Here is a 20,433-nt window from a genome sequence, read left to right as displayed (position 1 = left end):
TAGTAGGCATATAGACTGTTACAGCTATTCTAAAGAGTGATCTGAAATACTCAACTCATGTATGGGTCATACCCTTTTCCCTAGCAATCCCAGTCTTATTCATACATCATTTTGTTTTTCGTTGCTGTTGACTTGCTCAGTCACGTCCGACTCTTTTGTGACCCCATTGACTGTAGCCCCCCAGGCTTCTTTGTCCACAGGATTCTCCAGGCAAGAATACTGGAGTGGATTGCCATTTCTTGCTTCAGGGGATCTTCCTGACCCAGGGATTAAACCCGTGTCTTCTGCATTAGCAGACAGATTTTTTACCACTGAGCCACTAGGGAAAGCCATAGAGGAACTACTAATAAAACATGGGACCATAAATGGATTTATACAAGGGTGTTCCTCACAACAGTGTTCATTATAAAAAGAAACTGGAGTCAACCAAGTTGTCCACCATTGAGAACGAGAACTAAAATGTCATAGATGTTATACTACGGAATACAATGGAATAGACAGAAACCCATATAGATCTGTAAAACATAATGATACATGAAAACCAAAATCAACAGAAGCTTGTTAGAATACAGAGATTCCCAGGGTCTACCCCAGACCTAAAAAAATCAGAAATTTTGGGGTGGGGTCTAGCAATTTGTTTTTGAAAAAACCCTCCGGGTAATTATGATGCCTGCGAAGAGTTTGAGAATGACTGAAGAGCACCATATATTTATGCAAAACTAAAAAATATTTTTTCCTCAAAAACGTTATATGCTAAAAAGTTACATAATTAATATATGTATCCTGAGGTATATACCAAATACAACACAAACGTGTACACTTGGGAGAGGGAGTAAGGAAAATAGAGGTCACAGATTAAAAAAAAAAAAACCAGTAGAGGGACTTTTTAGGAAAAACTAGCAATAAATATGCCATGACCTGAAGGGCTGAATTCAACCAAGATTTCCTACCTCCTAAAAGGAAAGACATCAAAATTCTGAATCCAGACACTTCTCTGAGTCCTCTACTAATTCACCAGCATCTTCTGCCTATTGATTCCTGAATGAGACTTCTAACCAGTCTCCCTGAACCCACTCTTGGGCTCCTAGAGTCAGTCTACCACATAATAGCTAGAGTAACTGTTCTAAAACATGAATGGAAGTTATATCACTGCCATGCTTAAAAAACAAAAAGCATATAAACAAAAAAAGCTCTAGAGGATTTTCATTGCGTTCAGAATAAAACCCAAACTCTACCATGGTTTGCAAAGCCTGACATCATGCAACCCCTGCCTATCTCTCTGATGCACCATCCACATTGTCCCCTTACTCATTTTGTCTAGCCACGCTGACCTTGCTTCTGTTCCTGAGCTGTCTTAGGCTCGTTCCTTCCTCAGAGCTCTACTTGGCCTCTGCCTGGAAGGTACTCGCCCCACCTCTATTTACGGGTGGCTCATTCTCTCAGGTCATTCACATTTTCTATTCAAATGTTACCTCTTCAAGTAGAACTTCCCTGACCTCCAACTAAATTGAAAGTGAAAGTGTTAGTTGCTTGCTGCTGCTGCTGCTAAGTCGATTCAATCGTGTCCGACTCTGTGCGACCCCTAGACGGCAGCCCACCAGGCTCCCCCGTCCCTGGGATTCTCCGGGCAAGAACACTGGAGTGGGTTGCCAGTTCTTTCTCCAATGCATGAAAGTGAAAAGTGAAAGTGAAGTCGCTCAGTCGTGTCTGACTCTTAGCGACCCCATGGACTGCAGCCTACCAGGCTCCTCCATCCATGGGATTTTCCAGGCAAAGAGTACTGGAGTGGGTTGCCATTGCCTTCTCCGGTTAGTTGCTTAGTCACGTCCAACTCTTTGTGACTCCCTGGACTGTAGCCTGTCAGGTTCCTGTGTCCATGGGATTCTCCAGGCAAGAGTATTGGAGTGGGCAGCCATTCCTTTCTCCAGGAGAACTTCCTGACCCAGCGATCGAATGTGGGTCTCCTGCATTGCAGGCGGATTCTTTACCATCAGAGCTACCAGGGAAGCCCCAAATGAGCTACTCCTGTCCCCTTTAGTCCTTTACCCTGACTTGATTTTCATGGACACTAAACAAATATAAAGATGCTGTCTCTCTTACTAGAAAACACAAGAAAGGACTTGGTTATGCTTGTTTATCTTCACATCCCCAGAATGATAACAATGTCTCTCAACTTAGGTACTATTAACATAAACAATTCTTTGTTGCAGGATGCTTTGCATGCCTGTGTGCTAAGTTGCTTAGTCATGTCTGACTCTTTGCGACCCCATGACTGTAGCTCGCCAAGTAGAACTTTATGTGACAAACCATTCAGGTCATTGTACATAATTATATCTGTAGTATAATTTCACAAAAAGTGAAATTGTTAGATCAAAATATGTGTATGTTTTAAGGAAGATAATGCAAAACAACCATTATAAAATGTAAACACACAGACACATACAAATATAATTAGATGGCTTTTCCCTTTTGGGGCCTGACTTCCGTTTGCAACATACCAACTTTCACAATATTCCAAGGAAAAATTAGATTAAATTCATATATAAACATAGAAAGCACTTTCTCTTTTCTATACTTACCTTTCCAAGAACGTGATATACCTTTGGATTTATTTGGTCCTTATTTCTGCCTTCTGAAATGACCAACTAACCTTTCTGAAGTAATGAGCTATAAAAAGCACAATGCACATCCACTCTACAATGTAATTCGGTTGGTATACTTCTTGGCCCCTAATTTCAAGTTTTATTCCCTCGTACTATACATCAGGATACAATTTTATGATTTTTTGTACACAACAAAGAAAGGTCATGATTATCAAAAGATCTCTTTATATACTACTGGGTAAAAGAGGATCCCATGTTTACTTAGACTAATCACCTAGTACCAGGGAGTGGACTGCCATGACTGGCTCAAACCAGCCAGAAGAATTCATCCCCTTGGGCTGGGATAAGGGCCTTCCCTCCCCAGCACTGAAAGTTCTCCCTGAACCCCCAATCCCATTTATTTGAACAAAACAAGGATTTTGCTAGTAAGGAATAGGAAGAGAAAAAGTAGACAATAAGCAGTACCTGCTACAAACTGAATTATCCAAAGAGGAATGGTGAAATAAATTATGGTATTTATGCCGCTGATCACGTTTTTAGAGAAATTTTAATGACAGAGAAAAGTGTTCTCAACACAACGTTCAGGAGGGGGAAACGATTACAAAAGAGAACGTACAAAACAATCTCAACTTTCTTTGAAAATTGTATATACATGTAAAAGGAGAAAAAAATGCAAGGAAATATAACAAAATAGTAACAGTAATTATTTCATTTATAAATGTTTTTGTTAGATTCTGCATTTCCCAATTTTTCTACCCCCCAAAATGACTATTTATAACAAAAAATTGTCATCAGGGCTCCATTACCTTATTTTCCTGTTTGACAAACATAACATTCATGTTTATCAAGCACATTGATAAAAAATTATTGTTCAATTATATACTTATATCATGTTGGACTAAGCTGTAGCTTACAGAAATCTATAACCTTATTGGTTTATAAGTGACTTCCAACTAACACCAGATATCTCCTACAGTTTAATTTTAAAACTGGTGTGATACAGCACTGTCACTTTAAAGTTTTGATTAATTTATCTCTTAAACTACTCCAGAAAAACACTTTAAGGTAGCCAAACATCAAGTAACAAGATAAAGCCAAATACAACCTATGATTTATTAACATCCAGTCAACCAACAAATACCGAGTGCCTGCTGCTGCTGCTGCGTCACTTCAGTCGTGTCCGACTCTGTGTGACCCCACAGACAGCAGCCCACCATCCCTGGGATTCTCCAGGTTAAGAACACTGGAGTGGGTTGCCATTTCCTTCTCCAATGCATGAAAGTGAAAAGTGAAAGGGAAGGCGCTCAGTCGTGCCTACAATGTGTCAAAACCTAACAGAGAGATTTCCCTGGTAATCCGGCAGGTAAGACTCTGTGCTCCCAATGCAGGGGCAGTCTGGAGGCAAGGCATTTAGAATTTGGGATACTGGCAAGACAACCCTGAGGTTTTCTGACTCATGAATTTAGACTGTCTAACTGAAGAGTAAGATCCATTTCTCCTGTTTCTTGTTTTTTTGGCAGCTTTAGAACCACAGCTGCTTCTCTTGTTGAGAACCAGGTGACATGGTTGACTTGTATTTAGCAGACATGCTGCATGAACAATAAACCTTTAGCCACCAGAAGCGTACTTAGTACAGTGAGCCCCCGCTGTGAGGGAGAGGCAGAACTGAGGACTTCGAGAACAACAAGCGGACTCGATGTCTCATCTCAAACCTATTCTGGGGACACAATAATTCAATTACCTGAACTATTTCAAAAGCTACTTTTCTTTGCCGACCACATACAGCTAAATCAATAGACATTAAATATGAATGTACTAAGTCCTTCTGCTAGCTTTTTAAAAAGTATTTATTTAGGTCTTAGTTGTAGCATGCAAGATTTTCGATCTTTGTTGCGGTGTGGTTTGTGGGATCTAGTTCCCTGACCAGGGATAGAACCTGGGCCCCCTGCACTGGGAGCATAGAATCTTAACCAATGGACCACCAGAGAAGTCCCTCTGTTAGGTTTTAAAATAGTTTTATTTTTTATATGTAAAAGCTTATATTAATACTTTGTTTTAAATCTAACCATTTTTCTGTCATCATACAGTTTTCAAAATATATAAATTGTGAGTTTTCATTAACTTCATTAACTGTAATTATTTTTCCTTCAATGAACATGTACTTACTATGTGCAATAGTATCAGAAATTATTCCTACAATAGGTTAAATGCCTGATTATTTAGCATTGGCAGTTAATCTATGCATTCAGTGTAGCCCAACAGCTTATGGTTTTACAATTAAGGTGAGCTAATCCAAACCCCATTTAGGGTGAAAAGCAATTTAAGTTATTTATATATAGCCTGTACACTACCTCCAAAGAGGAAAGGTTGGTAAACACTTAAGTTGTTTGCAAAACTGGGTTAATACAGCCTTCCACATGTCAGATTTTTACTGGCAAATAAAAGAAATAGTTTTTTAATATCAATTTCTATCATTTTACTTAATGAAAGTAACAAAGTTTATAAATCCTGCAAGTGTTCATTTTAATTTCTTCTACTGAAGAAAGAAAATTAAAAAATATTAAGAATACAATATGATAGTTTCAATATATCCAGTTTAATATTTACCTCTATACTGAAATAGCCTCTGTCCACGTAGTCACCCAGAAAGAGGTAGCGTGTATTACTAGGTGATCCTCCAACTTCAAACAACTTCATCAGGTCAAAGAATTGTCCATGAATGTCACCACATACTAGGAGGGAAAAAAGACATAAGGTGAGGCGAAAAATTATGTTTTAGAAGAGAAAGAGCATTACACTATTAAGACCACAGTTTAACTTTTAACTTAAATCATTCTAGCTTTTGACTGGACTGCTTGATAACTGCAGGTAATCTATCAATTTGAAACAGTCCTACTGGAAATATTAGACATTTTAAATTGTATTTCTTCAATGAAAAATAAACATATCAAACAATCGTGAGACTGCTCACAATTCCTAGAATAATTATTACACATTTTAGTCGATGATGATTTGTAATCATTCCTCAAACTAGCTCAAATCTGTAGTCATTCCTCAATCTAGCGCAAATCTAAGTGCCACTGTGCAGACCCTTCTCATACCCGTGACTGGAGCATCTACTTCTATCATAGTCTTCTCTTGTCTCAGTATGGCAGCCCCATCATTGATTATTTTTAAGGCTACTTCCTCTTCCAGTCGCCCTTCCTTCACCAAATGGTTTTTCAAAACATCAATTTTAGGTTTCCCATTCTCAAATACTTCCTTCAAAGAAAGCCGCTGGGTCGGAGGAAAGGGGACAGCTAGAAAGAAAAGAAAAAAAAAATTTAAACAGCTGAAGATATAGAAAACCCCCATAAACACATCACTTTTACATAACAAATTAAGTCTAAAACATCACCATGATTTAACATCCACAGCACCAGAACTACATGGGGAAAAAAACTAAAGATACTATATATTATAGATGATTGATTCTAATTTTTTAGAAGGCCACAAAGTCATTTAAAAGATCTAGAGGTGTATAAATTATGCCTTACATATAAACATGAAACACTTGATTCAGTAAATAAGCTAACAGTGAGACAATGAATATATTTTTTCTATGAAAAAGTATTCAAAAAGAAACTACGGTTTAAAAAATGAAGGACAAGAAACCACAACACTACTAAAAATGCATTTATTTCCTTCAAAGAATAGACATAATGAAGCCATGTCTTGGAAGTTTGACTTCAGTTCCTATTTAGGGGAATCATAAATGTATGATTTTACTACTAATGCAATGTATGATTCTATTATTAATACAAACACAAGTGTATGTATGTATTATTAAAAGGTGAAAGTCACTCAGTTGTCTCCAACTCTTTGTGACCCCATGGACTATATAGTCCATGGAATTCTCCAGGCCAGGATACTGGAGTGGGTAGCCTTTCCCTTCTCCAGGGGATCTTCCCAACCCAAGAATCAAACCCAGGTCTCCTGCATTGCAGGCGGATTCTTTTACCAGCTGAGCCACAAGAGAAGCCCTATTAAAAGGTAGTCGCTTAAAATATTAGTCATAATAAGAACACAACTAACAGAATGGAGCTCTTTCACAAAATAACTTGCTATAGTAACAGAGCACAAACTTAAGAAAAATAGATATGGGAGGCCTAGTTTTGTTTTCTAATCTGGAAATGCTAACAACTAACTTCAGTTTACACTAGATATAAAGATTATATACAACATCACAGTAAATTAGTAACTTGAACAGAAAAAAATTTTTGATGTTTTAAAACTGGCTATCATCTCTTCTTTTACCTATCTTTAAAACAGTCTACTTTTAGATTTCCTGTGACCTATAGCCATAAGTCTATAAACCATACATTTTAAAGAAGAGGTTCATGTTATTTCTTTTTCATTTTTGGTCACATGGGATCCAAGTTACCTGACCAGGGATCAAACCCGTGCCCTGTGAACCAGGAGCACAGAGTCCCAACCACTGTACTGCTGGGGAAGTCCCAACAGAGGGGTTCATTTTAATCTGTGCTTATGTCTGATGATTTCACTTCTAGCTTTATGGAAGTGTTATTAAGAACCAACTTCTACAGGCACTTACACAATTTTAAACTTGCTCTAGCCATACCATTTTGTATTATTCAAAAGTAAAGAAAGTCCTATAGTAGGTTTTGTAATACTCTTGGCTGCAACTTGGCTCATTTTGACTATTCAAAGCCCACTGAAAGAAATCATAGTAGCTATCCAACCGGCAAATATTACACTGAGACAGGGGATGACATGCTGCTGCTGCTGCTGCTGCTAAGTCGCTTCAGTCGTGTCCAACTCTGTGCGACCCCATAGATGGCAGCCCACCAGGCTCTCCCGTCCCTGGGATTCTCCAGGCAAGAACACTGGAGTGAGCTGCCATTTCCTTCTCCAATGCATGAAAGTGAAAAGTGAAAGTGAAGTCGCTCAGTCATGTCTGACTCTTAGTGACCCCATGGACTGCAGCCTACCAGGCTCCTCCATCCGTGGGATTTTCCAAGCAAGAGTACTGGAGTGGGTTGCCATTGCCTTCTCCGGAAGGGGACCACATACACCCCAGTTTACTCAAGACAGTCCTAGATTTCAGTCATTCTCCTAGTGTAACTGTTAACAGCATCCCCTTTCACTCTCAAACCACCTCAATTTGGAGGACAAATTTAGTGTTAACTTGTGTGATTCATACCGTACACCAATATACTATCTTAATAGGATAATCTACATCTATTATAAGACAAAAATATTATGATGGGTTTTTTATTCACTCATCTAGTGAGTCTATAAAACAGGGTAAAGGTTAGTCCTGAACAAGTTTACTTACATTTTTACTAAAATAGCAATGGTACTATGGTTGTGTTAAATAATAATAATAAACCTTTTGTATTTTAGTGATTCTTACTGAAATATTTTTAAATGAAGGTAAATGCTATTTGGGATTTGCTTCAAAATTATGGGAGAAACAAGCAATAGTATAGAGTAGGCACAGCGTGTGGCGTAAGCCCTCTTGGAGGAGGTTGCCATTAGACCCACTACAGAGCCATCAAGCAGGTGACCCATTTTTTCCAGTAGTCATGTATGGATGTAAGAGGTGGACCATAAGAAAGCTGAGAGCTGAAGAACTGATGCTTTCAAACTGTGGTGTTAGAGAAGACTCTTGAGAGTCCCTTGGACTGCAAGGAGATCAAATCAGTCAATCCCAAAGTAGATTAACCGTGAATATTCCTTGGAAGGACTGATGCTGAAGCTGAAGCTCCAATACTATGGCCACCTGATGCGCAGAGCCGACTCACTGGAAAAGACCCTGATACTGGGAAAGATTGAGGGCAGGAAGAGAAGGGAGCAACAGAGGATGAAATAGTTAGATAGCATCACTGATTCAGTTGATATGAATTTTGAACAAAGTCCAGAAGTGAAGAACGGGGGAGCCTGGTGTGCTGCACTCCATGGGGTTGCAAAGCTCATGCCCACTAAGCTCAGATAATCAGCACCTTCATTCTCAGTCATCACACAGGCACAGTTTACTCGTCTTCGTGTCCTTACTCCCAGCCCTTATGTGGCCACATGGATACAAGGAGTGCAGAATTTCTGAGTGGAAAAAAAGGGGATCTAGAGAAATGCTTCATAAACTGTCTTGGGAACTGCCCCCACCCTAGCACCAACAGGTAGAAAACTAAACTTTGTAAAATGCAGTAAGAATAAATTACTAGAAAAATAATCACAGGCACAGATGTTGTGCTGATGTCGAGCTGCTATGAAAGTTTTTAAATGCTCACTACTCTCTGTACTTACTTCACTTAGCACCAATTGGTGGACAGACACTGGTTCACAGACCACACTTTCTAAGTCAGACTGGTTTGGATAAATATGGATTTAGCGGAACAAGAATAAGACTAGAATGAAAACTTAAATATTATGTATATACACGTGTTCAAGCCCAAGTTTGAGTTTTAACAAGTTTCAAACTGCCTTTAATGACCTACAGAATTTCACTGATTAAAAAAATACAATCTAAGCACTTGGACTCTGAAGTTTAAGCTTCTAACATCTTACCCATGCTTTAAACTATGAAGTATTTAGACTGTAACACTGAGGTTTAGTACTTGTATCCTTTCAAGTCATAAATAAACCATATGCCGCCAGACATAGAAGTTCCCCTTCTTCATTTCTGTGGCTGTGTTGCCTCTTTATTCCATTTCTAAACCTATCATCCTTCCAAAACCAAGTCTTAGGACAATTTTTCAAATTTCCAAGAAAAGATACTCAAGTGTAATTACAAGAGTAATAAGTAATTCCAGACATTTTATTTGTTAAAAAAATTATGCTAACCAAAGTAGGCATTTTAATTTTTTTTCTAAATATATATAAGTTTTATTGAAGTACAGTTGACTTACAATGTTTCAGGACCAAATTAGGCGTTTTTAAATGAAAGAATCAAAATGTTGGTAGTGCCAGCACTCAAGTTATTGCTTTATTGGTTATTTCATATTGTCACTTGGGAGACTGGATCCTTTATTTTTAACCTAGGCTCATCATTTTAAAAGCTACAATCCTTATCAACAAGAAAGCGGGTTAATAGAGGGATTAAAGGGTCTCAAAACGCAAGCATAGAGTTAAAAAAATTTTGACTATGAATCAAAACGTCATTTACCCAGAAATATGATAATTTAGGGGTTAACAAACTACAGTACACTTTTTTTGGGGGGGGAGAGGAGGTTCTTGTTATTCAAAGATGACTGGTACTAGAAAAGGCCACTTAGGCCTTCCCTGGTGGCTAGGAATCCACCTGCCAATGCAGGAAACAAGGTTCAATCCCAGGTCCGGGAGGATCCCACATGCCATGGAGCAACTAAGCCCATGCGCCACAACTACTGAGCCCGCGCTCCAGAGCCCACGAGCTGCAGCTACTGAGCCCACGAGCTGCGGCTATTGAGCCCACACACCACAGCTCCTGCACGCTCTCAGGCCTGTGAGCCACAGCTACTAGAGACTGTGCTCCACAACTAGAGAAGCCACCACAGTGAGGAACTAGGCAGCAGCTCTTGCTCATCACAACTAGAGAAAGCCCACGCAAGGCAACGGAGATCCAGTGCAACCAAAAATAAATAATAATTAAGTAATTGTTTAAAAAAGAACAGGCTACTTAAAGTGTATCCACATTAAAAAAAAATAGTCATAAAAAACAGTGGAGGGAAATCATTCAGCTTTTTATCTTTAAAAATAAGGGACTTTCCTAGTGGTCCAGTGGCTAAGATTCTGTGCTCCCAATGCAGGAATCCTGGGTTCAATTCCTGGTCAGGGAACTAGATCCCACATGCCAACTAAAGATCATGTGTGTCAAAACTTAAGACCCAGCACAGCCAAATACATAAATAAATGAGAAAGTAAAAACTGTAGAAATGATTTTATTTCATAATTAAACTAGCTGCAACATGATTATAAAGGGAGTTGTTTGTACAAATACAACCAAGAATTTCAACATAAACCTTCTGAAAACTGATGAGCCCTCCAGACTGTTAAATCCAACAGTCTATTTAACATCTACTCAGATGTCTAAGAGGCATGTACAATTTAACATGTTATGGAAAGAACCTGTGTGTCCATTGATGGATGAACAAAGATGTTATGGTACATACGTACACAATGGAGTATTATTCAGCCTTAAAAAATGAGAAAGTCTTATAATTTGCAACAATATGGATGGATTTGAAGGCATCATGCTAAAAGTGAAATATGTCAGGCAAAGAAAGACAAAATCCTGTATGGTAGCACTTACATATGGAATCTAAAAACGATTCTCATAGAACAGGAGATCAGACTCACAGTTACCAAAGGAGAAGGGTGGGAGGAGGGAGAAATGGAGGAAAGGGGTAGCAAGATACAAATTTTCAGTGAAAAGGTAAATAAGTACTAGGAATATAAGGTACTGTAATGGTAATAGCTAACACTGCTGTATAATATATAAGAAAGTTAAGAGAATAAATCTTAAGAGTTTTCATTGTTGTTATTATTGTTCAGCTGCTAAGCCATGATGGACTCTTTGCAACCCCATGGACTGCAGAGTCAGGCTCCTCTGCCCTTCACTATCTCCCTGAGTTTGCTCAAACTCATGTCCATTGAGTCAGTGATGCCATCCAACCATCTCATCCTCTGTTGCCCCCTTCTCCTCCTGCCCTCAATCTTTCCTAGCATCAGGGTCTTTTCCAATGAGTCAGCGGCTCCTTATGTAAGATTATGTAACTCAGAGAATCAAACTTCCACTCGTGTACACGTCTTCCATTTCAGTTCCTTCTCAATCCTAAGAAAAGCATTAATAGAAGGATTTTTTTCACCCCACTGTTAAAACAGAATCATTGTTGACATGGTTGATGACCAAATCCAAATCACATTTTGGACATTTTGCAAGGAATATTACAAAACAAAGCATTTGTCTTTGCCTCATCTCTCTCCTCAAAAGTAGAAGCACAGTAAGTAATAAAACAAACTATTTTCATCACCAAGTAAATAGTGATTTTCTGTATTCTTTAATAATTCATATAGCGAATGCCCGGTCTATTAATGTTTCAGCAGGAAAATACCGCACTGAGACCTCTATCAGTCTGCATCTTCAGGTAGGACATTTTAGCATTCTAGTCCGTCCCAGGTGATGCCAGTTGTAAAGAATCTGCCAGTGCAGGAGATGTAAGAGACACAGTTCCATCCCTCGGTCAGCAAGATCCCCTGGTGTAGGAAATGGCAACCCATCCCAGTATTCTTGCCTGGAAAATTCCATGGACAGAGGAAACTGGCAGGCTACAGTCCATGGGGTCACAAAGAATGGGACATGACTGAGGGACTGAGCATAGTCAGTCTAAGAAGTCAGAAGAAGAGGGGAGAGGAGGCACATGGTGCTCTCTTTCACTCTCTAAGTCTGGAACGTTCTTTAAAGACCTCGTTTCAAAGCACTTTCTTTTTCTGAGCTGCTATTCCCCAGAGGGAGCCAGGGTCATAGCATCTTGTCTCAAGAAGCAAGAGGGAAGTAGAGCCAATGGAAACACCACTGTCCTTGGTCCATGGATGGCATTAAAATATAAGGTAGGGTGAAAACTCAGCTGTCAGGGACTCAGAGGGAGTGAGTCAATTTGAAAAGACAATGGAATTCTCTTTTTCCCACAAAATAGTGATTATACATATATATATGTGTGTGTGTGTGTGTGTGTATATATATATACACACATATATATATGTACATATGCATGTAAAATTTTTTAAATAAAAAACTTATTTATGAATTTAAAATTCACCCAGAATTAACAAAGTCACTTTTAAAGATTAAGATACAAAAAAACTCCTGGGTGATAAGTAATACACCAAATATCTTTTATTTAAAATTGTTAAGTGTCCCAGTGTTAATTCTGTTTAAAAATAAATTCATATAATATGATCTAAATTGTGACTAAATAATGCATTAGACCTGGGCTTCCCTGGTGGGTCAGAGGTTAAAGGATCTGCCTGCAATGTGGGAGACCTGGGTTCAATCCCTGGGTCAGGAAGATCCCCTGGAGAAGGAAATGGCAACCCACTCCAGTATTCTTGCCTGGAGAATCCCATGGACGGAGGAGCCTGGTGGGCTACAGTCCACGGGGTTGCAAAGAGTCGGACACGACTGAGCTACTTCACTTTCACTTTCAATGCATTAGACAAGGCAGTAAAGAAATATACCCAAGTATTAGTGCTAGGTAACAAGATTCTAAATTATCTTATTTTTCCAGCTTGCCTATTTTTTAAATTTTCTCCAATTACCCTGTATCACTTCTATAATCAGAAAAATATATATATATAAGAAGTTAGTATATAATTATTTTGTACACTACATGAGCATACTGATATTCTTTTTAGTGAACAATAAAAATTAGAAGAATAGGATGAAAGTATGTGTTTGGACTACAGATGGCTTTTTTTTCCCTATCTGCTTTGCCCTACATTTTTCCAAGTTTTTATTTAAAAAATTTACTAAAAGAAAAATAAGAAATGCCAAAGGCAAAAAAGGCAATCCCGTTGTCAATAACCTTCCCTATGCTAATCAGTTTCATACATAAATAAGACTTTTCTCAAATCAGCAGAGCTGTACCCCAAACTGACTCTTAGCAGTGACATTCAAAAATTCAACATCAAATTTAAGTTACACCTATAAATGACCAAGAGTTACTAAGATGACAAGGAGGAAGCTCTGTGGCTTATGCTTCAAAACACACAAAGGCACTGGGGTGAGTGGGAGATAGACCCCTCAAGATGCCTGGCCCATGGTATCCACACACCTTCTCCCAGTTACTCCATCAAACCACAGTGTAGGTATTGCTGGAAGGAAGGAAGTCTGAAAGCATAAGTAAGGTCCCATATCAGATGACCTTAAAATAGGAGATTGTCCAGGTACACCTGACCTAAGCACAGGAGACCTTTGCATCTGGATCTAGAGGTTAGACATAGGAGTTGAGAGATCTGAAACATGAAAGGGATTCGACGTATAAGTTCTCCATCGTTAGCTTGGAGACAGAGGAGGCCACGGAGTAAGGAATGAAGGCAGCCTCTAGGAGCAAGGAGTGGCCCCCAGATAAAAATACAGACTTCATTCCTACTACCACAAGGAACTATCAATAACCTGAACGTGCTAATGTCAGATTCTTCCCCGAGCCTCCACATGTAAACTCACCCTGGTGGGCACTTTGATTTCAGCCTTTGAGCTGTTGAGCAGAGAAGTCTATGCCATGAATGTACCTCTGAGCCACACAACTTTGAGCTAAAAAAATCATTGTTTTAAGCCACTAAGTTTTTGATAATTTGTTACACAGCAGTGGAAAACTAATATTGAATTCTTGAAGTCAAAGTTTTTTCCTTAGACTGTTCAACAATCACAAATACACTTTTATACGCACAAGAAACTAACATGAGACACCTCTCAGAATCGAAACAGAAGTCCCAACTTATAACTGTACTATGACTCAAAGGACAAATAAAGTGAGCCAAACCAAACCACAACATACATCACAGACTATCTGAGCTCAAACTTTCTCACACCAGATGTTTCAGATCTGTATGTTTCAAGATAAGACCTCAGGTAAAGTAATTTAACAGCAACTCTGCATAGACACCAGATCGGATCTGATACCATGGATAGAGGAGCCTGGCGGGCTACAGTCCATGGGGTCAAAAAGAGTCAGATAAAACTGAGCGACTAAGCACAGCACAGGAGATACAAAGAGGCTTTCCTGGTGGTTCAGTGGTAAAGAATCCATCTGCCATTTCAGGAGACACAGGTTCAATCCCTGGGTCAGGAAGATCCCCTGTAGGAGGAAATGGCAACCCATTCCAGTATTCTTGCCTGGAAAATCCCATGAACAGAGGAGCCTGGGTAGACTACAGTCCATGGGGTTGCAAAGAGTCGGACACCAATGAACTTAGCATTCACACAGGCAGGAGACACAAAACCTGGAAAAGACTAATTGGCATTACCCTAAAGAGAATTTAGAGACCAATTAATCCACAGGCAATAAAAGCCCTTTTAATTTGTAACTCTCTGAAAGTTATAAGATTACTCATTTCTAATACCCTCACTATTCCCCTCTCATTCAACCTTTAACTCTTAACAATGTCTTTTGTTACTGATTTTGAAAGAACGTAAAAGAATGCATGTAAAGACACGGAAATGTGAATGCATAGTATCAGATATGTTTTGGGTTATCCAGAAATAAAGAGAATAATCTTGTATTTTAGAATAAGAAATGTCTGTCTCACCACAAAAAAAATATGGTCATTATACGGTGTTTATATGTTGTCAGCTAACACCATTGTGGTAAATAATCATTTTGCAGAATATAACTATATCAAATTAACATATTATACACCTTAAACTCACAAAATTATGTATGTCAATTTTATCTTAATAAAGCTGGGAGGGGGATTTCTGGTTGTATCAAAAATGACAGAGTATAGCTATAGATAAATTAGACAGTAGACCTTAATAAAAGTAGAAAATCTGAGAACTGGTATATTTTATTTGTCTGGGTTTGTACAAAAACAAAACCACCTTCGACAAGAGAAAGAAAATACATCAGAATTTCTGCCAAAACTGGTCAAACGTGAGGGATTTATCATAAAGGAATAAAGGCTTATAAATCCTTTTAATGTAAATGCTTTCATGAGTAATAAATAAAGGAAAACTAGAATTTGATTTTCTTTCTATTAAAAGGGCAAAGTTATTCTGTGCCAAGAAGACATTCCTTAAATCCTTAAATCCAAGTATCCTGTTAATTCTGTGCTTTTTTTTCTTTTGACAAACTTGTAAGTCTTCTTTTTTTTACATTCCTTACTTTTAGAAAAAAGATGACATTCCTAATAAACAGTGTCACTTATTGCTGTATTTTTAAATATACTGCCTTTAACTACTCCTCACTTTTGGATAGTCACAACTGGTATTTTGTCACACAACAATTCCCTTTGATTTTGTTCTACTCCAAATTCAGAACAATAAAACTGTAAAGATGTCTCTTACGCCTATAATATCTTTGGGTCTACCCAATTAAAGGACCATTAGGTTACACAAAGATTTGATCCTTTACCTTATTAAAAATATTTTTAAAGGATTAATAGAAATTATTAGCTCTGTTTGGCATTCTCCAACTTTTAATTAACTCAAAACTATTGTGAGAGCTCTTTGCTTTATTAAAATGGGGTAAAAAGAAAAAAAAAATCTGACAAATGAAAAGAGTTCAGCCTTCAGCCTTCCTAAGTTAATGATGTATTAATTTAAAATGTGTTAAAGTAGATATGCTTCAATGTTTGTTTATCTTTCAGATTAAACACTGACACAATAGCTGTCGACAAAAGATTTATCTCTAGGTTTAAATAAGCTTGTATTGGTGACATTCCTCGTACATTTTATAGGATAAATCAAAAGGCTTGGATATTTGTCAATATCCTCTCTGTTCAAGACATATTCTTACTTCCAGAATACTCAATGACTGACTCTTTATGAAACTGATTATGTACTTGAACAGAAGATTCCACTCTCTTCCATTCTGATAAGGCTGGTTAATGTTTAATATAATAAATTAAATGAATAAATAAAGCCTGTAGACTCAACACCTACCAGGAGTTTCTGCTTCTTCCTTACATCCACCTAAAGTTCCAGCTATAATCTAAAGATCAACAGTTAACCTTGGGGAGACATGTCAGAAGAACTTTGGTAAAGGTATGTATCATGTACTTGTAACGATTAACACTACATGGAAAAAATTAACTACGCGTACTGCTGACATCATTGCTATGGCCAGACACTGTGTCTGAGTTAGGATTTCCAGAACTGTTTTGCTCCAAAAGCAGAAGATAACGTGAATAGACCATTTATGTCCAAAATCAACAGAACACAATCTCTCCGATGCCAGAAGCCACTGATTACCGTGCACATTCCATGATTTTGCCCTTTATTCTCTTGGATATTTTCTTCTGTCTCAAGATTCTAGACTGTCAGTAAACACCCTGCCCTTTATTCTTAGTACTACCAAGACCTTTATCCTTGATAATCAACAAATGCAGGACTAATTCCTCAGACACTGGGAAAGGTAAATAATCCATATCCAAATTAAAGGGGAAAAAATGACTTGGTTACCATAGGAAGATCCAGATAGATATGAAATATATGAGACATTATCTCAAGTTTTAACAATAATTACTGAAGTTTTGTCTGTTACAGATGCCATGTGTGTGGTCTCTAGAGTCTTAAATAATGCATTCAGTCATTATCATGCCAAGTGACTCTGACTCAAAAAACAATCATCTGACCTAGAGGGGTGGGATGGGGGGGTGGGAGGGAGGCCCCAGGGGGAAGGGATGTATGTATACATATAGCTGATTCAAGATGTACAGCAGAAACTAACAAAACATTGCAAAACAATTATATTCCAATAAAATAAATAAAAACAAACAAAAAAATCATCTAAGAAAAAGAACAAAACGGCTTGGTGTTTACAGAGGTCAAAATTACTACCATCAAAAGCTTGATAAACACTCACAACCTCTCATGGCACAGATCTTCACTGATCACTCCTAAACGGTAAATCCTCCAGTTTAGTTAAAAAATGATCAGAAGCAAAGAGTGAAAATTGAAACAGAAACCACAAATTGTTCCCAAACTCTAAGAAAAAACACTATGACTTAAAAGTCAGATAAAGTGAACCAAATCAAACCACAATGTGCATTACAGACTATCTAAGCTTTTTTTTTTTTGACATTAGCTCATTATGTATGTTCCAGTACTACACAGAAACTGATCTGACAAAAACACCTCAGGGACTCAGGTGTACTAAAGATAAAATCACTGAGCATTCCAGCAAGTCAACTACATCACATAGTGTAGCCAGTCCCCACCCAGACTACTAACTTCCACCCTAAATTCACTCTATGACCAATCTCTGCTTTGAAAATTCTGTGTATCTTCTTTTCTAACTCCCTCCTTCTGAGATGCTCCACCAGTTATTCCAGTACATGTTATTCCTTGCTGCAACAAGCTAAGTGTAACTTCATTTTGATAAGATATAGATGTGCTCCTGGTGGTCTCTGGTAACAGGCTTTAACCTCCCCAAGACAGGGAACTGGTGGCCTAGAATCAGGGATAGGAAGAAGACTTTTATTATACACCTTTTAAAAGTTTATACCATATTATTATATTACTCACCTAGAGACAGACATCTTGGAGTGCAAAGTCAAGTAGGCCTTAGGAAGCATCACTAAGCTAGTAGAAGTGATGGAATTCCAGCTGAGCTATTTCAAATCCTAAAGGTGATGCTGTTAAAGTGTGGCAATCTATGCCAGCAGATATGGAAAACTCAGCAGTGGCCACAGGACTGGAAAAGGTCAGTTTTCATTCTAATCTCAAAGAAGGGCAATGCCAAAGAATGTTCAAACTACCACACAATTGCACACATCTCACATGCTAGCAAAGTAACGCTCAAAATTGTCCAAGCTAGGCTTCAACAGTACGTGAATGGAAAACTTCCAGATGTTCAAGCTGGATTTAGAAAAGGCAGAGGAACCAGAGATCAAATTGCCTAACATCCATTGGATCACAGGAAAAGCAAGAGAATTTCACAAAAACATCTACTTCTGCTTCATTGATATGCTAAAGCCTTTGACTGTATGGATCACAACAAACTGTGGAAAATTCTTCAAGAGATGGGAATACCGGACCACCATATCTGCCTCTTGAGAAATGTGTATGCAGGTCAAGAAGCAACAGTTAGAACTGGACATGGAACAACAGACTGGTTCCAAATTGGGAAAGGAGTACGTCAAGGCTGTATATTGTCAGCCTGCTTATTTAATTTATATGCAGAGTACATCATGCAAAACGTTGGCCTGGACGAAGCACAAGCTGGAATCAAGGTTGCCAGGAGAAATATCAATAACCTCAAATATGCAGATGACACCACCCTTATGGCAGAGAGTGAAGAGGAACTAAAGAGCCTCTTGATGAAGGTGAAAGAGTAGAGTGAAAAAGCTGGCTTAGAACTCAACATTCAGAAAATGAAGATCATGGCATCTGGTCCCATCACTTCATGGGAAATAGATGGGGAAACAGTGGAAATAGTGTCAGAATTTATTTTTGGGGGCTCCAAAATCACTGCAGATGGTGACTGCAGCCATGAAATTCAAAGATGCTTACTCCTTGGAAGGAAAGTTATGATCAACCTAGATAGCATATTCAAAAGCAGACACATTACTTTGCCAACAATGGTCCGTCTAGTCAAGGCTATGGTTTTTCCAGTGGTCATGTATGGACGTGAGAGTTGGACTGTGAAGAAAGCTGAGCACTGAAGAACTGATCCTTTTGAATTGTGGTGTTGGAGAAGACTCTTGAGAGCCCCTTGGACTACAAGGAGATCCAACCAGTCCATCCTAAAGGAGATCAGTCCTGGGTGTTCATTGGAGGGACTGGTGTTGAAGCTGAAACTCCAATACTTTGGCCACCTGATGCAGAGAGCTGACTCATTTGAAAAGACCCTGATGCTGGGAAAGTTGAGGGCAGGAGGAGAAGGGGACGACAGAGGATGAGATGGTTGGATGGCATCATTGACACAAGGACATGGGTTTGGATGGACTCTGGGAGTTGGTGATCGACTGGGAGGCCTGGTGTGCTGCGGTTCATGGGGTTGCAAAGAGTCGGACACGACTGGGCAACTAAACTGAACTGAAGTCATCTGCACTAAATCCTAGATTAATTTTAGGGTATAGCTCCCTTAATTTCTTTTTTAAAAATAAGCTTTATTGAGGTGTATTTAGGAACAGTAAACTGTATCCACTAATGTGCACAATTCGATAAAATATGACACGTCTCCATTTGTCAAACCACAGCCACAATCAAGATATGAAACATTTCCATTACGCTTGAAAGACCCTCTCCTCTGCCTCCCAGCACCAGACAACCACTGCTCTACTTTCTGTCACTACACATGAATTTTGCACTTTTTATTTTTGTATGAATGTAACGGTCCAGTGTATAGTTTTGTGTGTCTGGTATTTTTCATTAACATAGTGGTTTTGTGAGTCACCTGTGCTGTTGCATATATCAGTAGTTTGTATCTTTTTATTGCTGACGAGACTCCACTGTGAGGATTTACCATGAGGTCATTCATTTACCCATTGAATACTTCCTGGTTTGGGCTATTATGACCGAAGCTGCTATAAACATTTGTGTACAAATCTTATTTTCATTACTCTTGGGTAAATACCTAGGGCTGGAGTGCCAGAGACGTAAGGCAGGTGTATAATTAACATGTGAAGAGGCTGTCGAGCAATCTTCCCCAAGGACTTTTACAACTTTACATTCCCACCAACAGTGCCTGAGAGTTTGTCACTCCACATCCCTGTTAAAACTGGAGAGCTGTCCCTTCAATTCAGCCATTCTAATGGATGTGTCATGGCAGTTCATTGTGGTTTTAATTTGTACTTCTTTAATAGCTAAGGATATCAAATATCTTCTTGTCTACTACTGGCTATTTATATATCTTCATTTGCGACTTGTCTGTTCAAATCGTGTCCATTTTTAAATTTTGCTGGTTGGCTTATCAGTGAGTTGTTAAGTTCTTTATATATTCTTAATAAAAGTCCTTTGTAAGACACACCTAGTGTGAGTATTTTCTCCCAGTCCAAGGCTTGTCTTTCATTCTCTTAACAAAACATATTTAGAAGAACAAAAGATTTTAATTTTGATGAAGTCCAATTAGCAGTTTTTATAGTTCTTGCTTTTTGTGACTTAAGAAAACTTTGTCTACCCCAAGGTCAC

General features: G+C 38.5%; 1 protein-coding gene across 5 annotated transcripts in view; it reads right to left on the bottom strand.

The window, feature by feature from the left end:
• The window catches only part of PPP3CC (protein phosphatase 3 catalytic subunit gamma), an 80,177-nt gene that overhangs the window by 41,606 nt on the left and 18,138 nt on the right, over nt 1–20,433 (bottom strand). For all 5 annotated transcript variants that reach the window (XM_070794895.1, XM_070794897.1, XM_070794896.1 and 2 more), the window contains exons 2-3: nt 5,705–5,902; nt 5,211–5,335 (exon numbers count right to left, since the gene is read on the bottom strand). In XM_070794895.1, the coding sequence (XP_070650996.1) occupies nt 5,211–5,335; nt 5,705–5,902 (323 nt within the window). The remainder of the gene's footprint in view (nt 1–5,210; nt 5,336–5,704; nt 5,903–20,433) is intronic.

The sequence above is a fragment of the Bos indicus genome, chromosome 8 (assembly GCF_029378745.1).
Source record: "Bos indicus isolate NIAB-ARS_2022 breed Sahiwal x Tharparkar chromosome 8, NIAB-ARS_B.indTharparkar_mat_pri_1.0, whole genome shotgun sequence".
NCBI classification, from domain to species: Eukaryota; Metazoa; Chordata; class Mammalia; order Artiodactyla; family Bovidae; genus Bos; species Bos indicus.
Note: the sequence above shows the minus strand (reverse complement) of the source record. Positions and strands in the feature narration are given on the sequence as shown.